Source organism: Glycine max, chromosome 1 (assembly GCF_000004515.6).
Source record: "Glycine max cultivar Williams 82 chromosome 1, Glycine_max_v4.0, whole genome shotgun sequence".
NCBI lineage: Eukaryota > Viridiplantae > Streptophyta > Magnoliopsida > Fabales > Fabaceae > Glycine > Glycine max.
The window spans coordinates 19351535-19359773 of record NC_016088.4 but is presented as its reverse complement, the minus strand read 5'-3'; the positions used below and the strand labels follow the sequence as shown (position 1 = coordinate 19359773).

General features: G+C 37.1%; 1 protein-coding gene across 2 annotated transcripts; it reads right to left on the bottom strand.

Annotated features, from left to right (window-relative positions):
• Nucleotides 1-1026: 1026 nt before the first annotated feature.
• Nucleotides 1027-8152, bottom strand: LOC100800900 (protease Do-like 9). 2 transcript variants are annotated; one of them, XM_041015446.1, is made up of 10 exons: nucleotides 7443-8152; nucleotides 6881-7080; nucleotides 6600-6780; nucleotides 5802-5993; nucleotides 5492-5561; nucleotides 4508-4730; nucleotides 2352-2453; nucleotides 2203-2253; nucleotides 2020-2124; nucleotides 1027-1574 (listed from the first exon to the last, which is right to left on the bottom strand). In XM_041015446.1, the coding sequence occupies exons 1-10, from the start codon at nucleotides 7912-7914 to the stop codon at nucleotides 1476-1478; spliced, it is 1695 nt and encodes a 564-aa protein (XP_040871380.1). In that variant the 5' UTR covers nucleotides 7915-8152; the 3' UTR covers nucleotides 1027-1475. The 2 variants fall into 2 exon arrangements, with proteins under 2 accessions (XP_040871380.1, XP_003516811.1); XM_003516763.5 differs by lacking the exon at nucleotides 5492-5561 and having other exon boundaries at nucleotides 4508-4740; nucleotides 7443-8001.
• Between the last annotated feature and the right edge of the window lie 87 nt (nucleotides 8153-8239).

Sequence of the window (8239 nt, the reverse complement as noted above, 5' to 3'; positions counted from 1 at the left end):
GGTGGAGGAGGAACACCTATATTTTCCAGCAAAATCTGTCGAATGCCGAGGTTATTCACAAAGCTAGATGATTGGCGACAGACTATACCTAAGGAGTGGTAAGGGCTTTCTGACTTCAAGCTTCTAAATACAAGTGAGATATGGCGAGATAGCAGTCAACTGTGATGGTGTTGTTGTCTGTGCAGGTGGGATAAAGGTTGTTGTGTGGTGGTCTTTGTTAGTCGTCTTTTACGACTAACTTTTGTATAGAAATTTTTTCCAAAATGTATATAAATCTCCCAATTTATAGTTATTTTTGGTAAGATTGTAAATATTTCTAGTTTAGTTTTCATATGTGCTCAGTAGAAGCCTTCCTTATGAATTTAATGTAAATTTCACCTCAATTTTAGGTAAAAAGGAGAAAATTATGAAGGTGCAAAAGTTTTTGTCTTGCTAAGCCTGAACCATGCGCTTAGCGAGACCAAACCGCTAAGCGAGACAACAGTGGCTTAGCGATTGAGGATAAGCCTGAAGAGAGTTCTTTCACGTCAACACGCACCCAGTGCGTATGCAGCTCGCTAAGCAAGACGGTTGTCTCTTCTACGCTAAGCCAAATCTCACTTACTCGCGCTTAGTGAGAAAATGAGAAAGTGACACCCTAAAACATTGGCACAAGGATTTGAATATGGGCCTTTTAGAAAAAGCTTTGCATAAGCTACCTGATCTAGCTTTTTATTAAGTACTTTTTCTATTATTTTGTTCTTTAAAAACAAGATACTTCTTTTTTAGAGCCTCTAATTTGTGTTTGGCCCAACTTTTACTTAAAAACAAAAATTAAGCTTGAAAAAAGTTAGATCAAAATTATAATTTAACCTTTTTTTTCAATTTACTTTAATGTGGGCATGTCTACAATATCACATCTCGAAAAAGGCCAAAATCGTAGGCACCAGCTTTCTTTCCCGTGGTGGGGATTTACTCATATGGCACCCTAAAAACCGCCCAAACAGGTAGCCAACATACCCTTAATCTACATAAAGAAACCAATAGTTGCGTTTCAAAGAAAAACACTTTTATCATTGTGAGCAGTAGAATCATCTGCTCCATGTAAGTAGGGTACTTCAAAATAACAGCATTAATATCCTCAACATAAAATTTTACATGCCTCTCCCATCTTAAGAAAAATACATATGAATGTCAATTTTGTATCAAAAAGGGGGGAAGGGGGGGACACAATAATTGATATAAATAGAGTACAGAACACCCCAACTCGAAAGAGATAAACTTAATGATAATTTAATGAAGCGTAAGTTGTATTTTGCTAATTCCTTCCCCATCCTCTGATTCTCTAATCATCTGTATGTGAAGCCTTTTTATCTCATTGACTAGTGCAGATCCAATAGTACCGCAATCTTATAGTGAACTAGGTGTAATAACACTTAAAAAAAAATTAAGATGAGGCCAATGGGAGTAATTTAAATAACTTTCACCAAAACTTTTTATGTCTTCAGGTCATCAGACATCGCAGAAGGTATACAATGTGTGGTGAGGATGTCTAAGGTTGCGGCCTTAGCAGTGCTAGTCTTCAACACTACCTTCTGCAGAAAAGGTTATTCAAAATTTCAAATAAGCATTCATGTAAATTCACAGCATAGCAATAAATTTATGGTAAGAATTTCACTTATTTGATAGTTAATTTGAAATAGGCAAGAAAAGGTTACAGTTTATAATAGATGTCCAATTTTAAAAGGATTAGAAAAATAAAAACGTGTAAGAATTTTTTAAAACCTACGTTCCCTCTTTTGAGAATATTTGATTCTCAACAACTAGAGATGTGGTTCAAATAGAGCTTATAAAACTTGGGCTGTTGTTACCTTACAAACCAATTTTGAGGGGTTAAGTTAGGCATTAATCCCAAATTCTTAGGCTATAAAAACTTGAACAAATTTCTTTTCCAAACAGAATATTTTAAGGGCATATTTCTATTTAACATGACAGACACAGAAGGAATGAACCAACTGAAATAGGTCAATGAGAGTAAACCTGTTGGTATTCCAGATCAAACTTTAGATAATCATCATCACAGCTCTCAACTATGTTGGCCAAGCTCTTCAGATTCTTCACAGGTTTATCGTTGAAAGCAAGAACCTAGACACATACAGAGAACAAAACTTAATGGACACTTCAGTCATACAAAAAGTTAATATCTACATAATATTCTCTTACCTGAGTGTTAACTATCTCCTCATATCCAATATTGATGTCAGACACAAGAACCTAACAATATAGCAAATTTTAAGCATGAGCACATCTTATTCTGGTGATAAAATGGTAATAGACAAGCTAAAATATTAGAGGGAAATGAATGCAGAAACCTGAGAAACAACAACAAGCTGCTCATCAACAGACTGTGCCATAGAATGTAGATGTTTTTCCAGAAGCTTAACCGGAGCATCAAATTCATAATCTTTACCATACTGGATATATGTTAAAAAAAATCAGAAATTAAAATTAAAATTAGTAATAATTACAAATGCAAATCTGTTTTATTTTATCATCAGCTTCACATTCTTACATGAAATGCATACAACCAAAAATGTGATGCATTTATACTAAAGATCTAATTGCTAAACAATATTAACATTCACTATTTCTAAATTTACACATGATATAAAATAAACCAGATATTCAATTGGGGATGCAACCTTCAAATATGGGCTGAAGCTAGACAGATCAACCTTAAATGAAATAAATATTCGGGTACAAGTTAGACCAAGGTAGAATACGTTTAGGATTTACTCCACATAAAATGCTCAAACAAACAAACAAAAGGAACATGCCATCACTTCCAATAAACAAAAGGGTCCCTCCTTCCTGGGCCATAAAGTCATGATAAAAGTTTGCACATTGGTTCAGGTAAACCCAATGAACCCAATAACTCAACCCAAACCAATCAGTTTGAGTAGGGTTTTTTCTTATGAGTCAAACCCAAACAAACCTGAGCTTGTATGGTTTGGGCAATGGGTTTATAATTTTAAACCCACAAACCAGTTAACCCGACCCAGTGGTGCATAATTGTTTTTTTAATAACTCCCAACTCTATATTCACCCTCAGCTTCTGCGTTTCAGCAAAAGAGGGTACTGGAGTTTGCATTTTGTGCCCTCATGTGTTTCACGACAAGACAACTATTGCTGTGTCTATATTACAGTGCTATCAAATCCAGAATAGCTGACCCCAAAAATGCTATAGCGGATGGCAGGATGGCCGCTTTTCTGAAAATTATTTAAAATTCACGACATTCATAATTAACATTAAAAAAGTCATAGGTGTCTTAAACAAAAGCAGGAGAAGCAAGTGACTGGAGACAGAGGCAGAAGATCTCGAGAGACATGCATAGCCAGCAAGTCACCAGAGACAGGCAGAGGCAACAGGTCTCAGTAGACATAGAGCAAGTCTCGCCAGAGCTGGAGACAGGGAGGCAGCAGGTATCATCGCCAGAGAGAGAAGAGACAAGAGCAGAAGCAGGATTCTCCCCTTTTTGCTCTATTTTTTCCCAGAAAACCCTAAAATAACCTCAAAAAAGCCCAAATATCTAAGGTCATGGAATCTCAACGGCGCAGCTCTATCCCGCTGTGGTCCACCATCCATGCTATTTCACTGTGAAAGCAGTCACGACAACTGCAATATTGAAGCACTTCATGATGGCATGCACTGTAGCAACAAGGGGCCTCCGTGTCCATGCCGTGATGGGATATTGAATTTAAATTTGAAAACTCTGGTATATTATTTAAATTTCTAGAGTTCTTTGGCTCTATAGTCTATACCTCTATAAGACAACTATGAAACCAATATGCAATATTATTTATACAAGACTCCTGGACTTAACACTCTCAGTCTATTTTGTTTTTATATGTGCTGCTCATAGGTGACAAAATAGCTTTAATTTGTTTTATGTTTAAATCTTAAAAAACAGATTTGTTTAATCATTGATTTGCTTATGATTATGAATTTAAGCTTAAGTATTTGATGTGTGTGTTACAAGTTTTTTTTTATCATATTTTTACTAAGTTGCATGTATAAGAATTTTATAAATCTAGTAGAATCTTACATTTTGAGTTACAATTTCGCGGTTTAAGATTCTTTGACTCCTTTCCGAGTTGGAATAGAATCTCAAGTTTGACTACATGTTGATCGAAAATAGAAAAATTATGAAGTTATAGCTAATTCATCTGAGCATCCACGAATTTCATAATGCATAAAGCCCCAAGAAGCATCATAAGTTCAAAACAAAAAATTAAAGGAGCTAACACATAAATATTCTGTCTATGGCAATGACATAAGAAAATGTGTGAATTCAATCCATACAATAGAAAACAATTGTTTGCTTACAGCTACCCATAAAGCAGAAGAAAAATTAGCCAGAAAGATAAGAGATGGGGGCAGACGAAACAGAAGAATATGGATTCAACAAATTTGCACAAACAGCATATACAAAAGCAGTGAAAACATGTATGAAAGATAACTACTCACCTCAGAACGAAGATAGGGGACAGAAACAGCAGTAAAAACAAATCCAGCAATGATGTAATAAGAAGGAGGCCTGCCTTTGATGTGTGCTGGAACAAGCCGCTTATGAGTTGCAAGTTTTACGTTAAATTCAAGTATCTGTAAATTCCGGAAAACCTTTACTAGAGCTCTATCCCCAGTGTACTTTTGAGAGACAAGGTAACTGAAACCAATGCGCTCCCCATGCCTGAATGGAACTACAAATATTTCCCACAATTAGGATAGCTCTGAAACCAAGTAAACTATACAAACAAGAAGTTCAAAAGTAAATGAAACCGTATAATACAAACTACTAGTATTAAAAAAAAAACAAAAAAAGGTCCTAGTAGATAGAATTAAAAATAAGGTTTAAGAGAAATTAAGCAAAGCATCCACCATTCATGTATGAATTGAATGTATGAAGGAGCTCAATCAGGTTTCAACTGGTGCCATGAATTCCAAAATAATTGGAAATATATCAATTTAAATCTCATTTTTGACATCCATTCTTAACATAAAACAGAAATCAGTGACACCTTTCAAATACTCTTATCTGCATTACATACAGGGTCACAAATGTCCCAAAACCAACGATAAGACTTAAGACGTTTGAATTTGATGGATGCAAACGGAGAAGAAAATCCTACAGCTCGGCAGCTTCTGTTTTTGAATTTTGAGTACTTCGATAGTGATTTTCATTGTCTTTTATATATTACGTATATACTTAATATAGTTTCATATATGTGTTTATAAATTGCCATATAATTTTAGAATTTTCAATTGCACTTGCAGTGGTGATAGACTTTTTATTTATAAACTCTCAGGCTAGCCATTGGAGAACACTAGTTCTGCTGTTCCTGAATGGTAAAGATGAGTCTCCTGTGTAGTCTGTGAATATTTCCTAGTGTATAAAGTCTGTGCGAGTATGATACTCACTATATATACATGTATGTATTGACAGGTTCAGACCTAATTGGACCACCACCTTGAATATTTTCCCTTACCAGATCAAACGTTGCTGCTATGTAATGTATTATCACTGCAACATACATGGAAAGTAACACCTTAAATCAATTAATTTAACACTTGATTGATTAAAACATCAAATAAATTATCACAGGCCACACTATATCTTGAAAATGCAGAGATCTTTAAAAAACTAGAATTCAAAGTCAACTATTTGTTTAACTATACAAAACAAAGCACATGGGAATATGGCATGCATAAATCATCTTAACGTAATCATTATTTGTTACTGAGTAAAAACAAGGTAGATTACCTGTTCCATCATTCGAAATATTGACCCCATCAAAGCTGAGAATTACATCAGATGGCTTCAGAACATGAGATTCTGGAGCAGTGGGTTCAATTCTTCTGATACGCACACCTTTTTGATCTGGTCCCATGCCCATTGACATTCGTAAATCAGGATTTTCCATCTTCTGCCACTCAACTCCAAGGATTGGAAATCCTGACAGCCAAGAAGTTAAAAACAATATTATTTAAAATCAGGCTATCACAGACAAACTAAACTAGACAACAATGTAAAGGCCAGAAAGGTGAAGGAAACTACACTATGAACAATAAACAAACAAAATGTAACCGTCCAGTACATATTGTCTATAGAATTCTCCATTTAATCTATCTATTTCACTTCTTCCATTTATATCATGTATCTCTATTTGATCTTCTTTGATAGTGTTTGTAGCCTAGTGTGGGCTTCTCTCCCCTTAAAAGGAGTTGTGTAGCGCAATCGTAAAAGCTTTAAAGAACAAAAGGGCATCTTTAAATGAAGAAAACATTAAAATAATTAATGAAGAGCTTTAAGATAAGCTAATTTTAGGAACTTCTTTTCCTTCTTATTCTCTATTCCATACCCAAGATCCAAGAACACATTCCTAAAAGGTTTTAACTTAAAAAGTAACTTTTAAGCTTTTTTCTAAAAAAAGTATAATTTCCAAATTGCTAAAGCTCATTATTTCCTCTAAGTAGACACAAGAGCAAGAGTAAATGATATCTTCTTTAGGAAGGAGAAGGGTATGAAATAGACAAAGAAGTAAAACATCCTTTTAGATACCTGTATATGCCCCATTCTTTTCATAGTCTCGGATAAAATGTAGGATAACTGGGGTGGGTATTACATATCCTATATTCTCCACATCTTCATGTTTAAGAGACTGGAATGCAATCCCAACGCATTTTCCCTTATCATTGAAAGCAGGTCCACCAGAATTCCCAGAATTTATCGCAGCATCTATCTGCAAAGGATTCGAAGAGACGCTTCAATTTAACATATATAAATGGACAAGCGGGGCATACATGGAAAAGTGAAAAGGGATAGCTTAGAACCTATGTTACCTGCAGTCCCAGAAGTTCCGTTGAACCATGAACATAAGAGAGTATCTCCATGCGTGAAACAACACCACTTGTCACAGAGATTGTGTCACCCCCAATTGGATATCCCACAACAGTTACAGCATCTTGCAGAGCAGGCAAATCGCCAAATTCCACAGGCGAAACTCCCTCCCAGAATTCATCATCACTCACCGTCAACATTGCTGAACCATCACCATAAGGATAACAGGCATGACAAAACTAATTAATCACAGTGTGTAAAGTAAACTAACATCTATAAATCTTAAGAGAAAACGCAAAAAAGACAGGAATGGGATGGACTTAAGACTATCAAAAGCAACCACCCAAATTTCAACAGGGTGCGGCATAATAAAAGAAATACGAAACCTAAGAGTGCTAAAAAAGAATTAAAAGGGTACTCTCATATAAAAGCTCTCCCTTTACCCCCTCCCCCTTTTCTCAATTGATAGAAAGGCACCAACAAAATAATTAAGAACAAAAAGTACTGTCTCATAAATTCCATCCCTAAAATGAAGAAGGATAATATAAAGTGAAATTGAAATACCGATATCACACTCGGTCCCGATGGCGAGGACGGTGGCCAAGTATTTGGTATCAGAGCCGCGTTTCTTGAGTTTGACTTGTGTGTGATGCTCAACAGAATGCGCGTTTGTGAGAACCCTCCGTCCCCCAACGATGAGCCCGCTGCTGCTCGAGCTATACTGCCTCTTCCGCTGCCACGGCAGCGAGAAATTCGGTTCCGTGTGGACGCAGAAGACCTTCACCACTGCTTCCATCGACGGCACCACCTTCACCGCCGCCGTGCAATCGCCTTTCGAATCGGCCAGCCGAGAGCTGCAGCGCTCCAGCGACGCCACCATGATCTTCTTGGGGCGGCCGCGACGGGGTTCCTGGGAATCCGGGTCGCTGGGCTCGTTGGCGCCGTTTTTAGAGGCGGTGCTGTAGTCTTGGGACGCGGTTTCTTCGTCAGTTGCGTTCTTGGGCTTTCGGCCACGCTTTCTCTTAGTTCGGGCCATGTATCTCCTTTACTTTAGTCCGGGGAAAGAGAGTGATAGTGACGGAGAAAGAAAGAGGGTAGTTAGAAAAATGAGTCTCGCAGGTCGCAGGAGAGAATTCAATTCTGTGGAGATGCCGATGCGACCATTTTCTGTTCTTTTCTAATCACATTCACAGGCGCACACAGAGGGGAGGGCCGAGGGGGGACGAACGCTCTATAGTTGGCAACGGTTTTGGGCCTGCTAGTTGGAGTTGGGTAGATTAAGCCTACATTTGGATCCTCTCCTATCATAAATAATTGGAGAGTCTCGGATTAGACAAAGGGAGACTGTTGGATGAAACGTG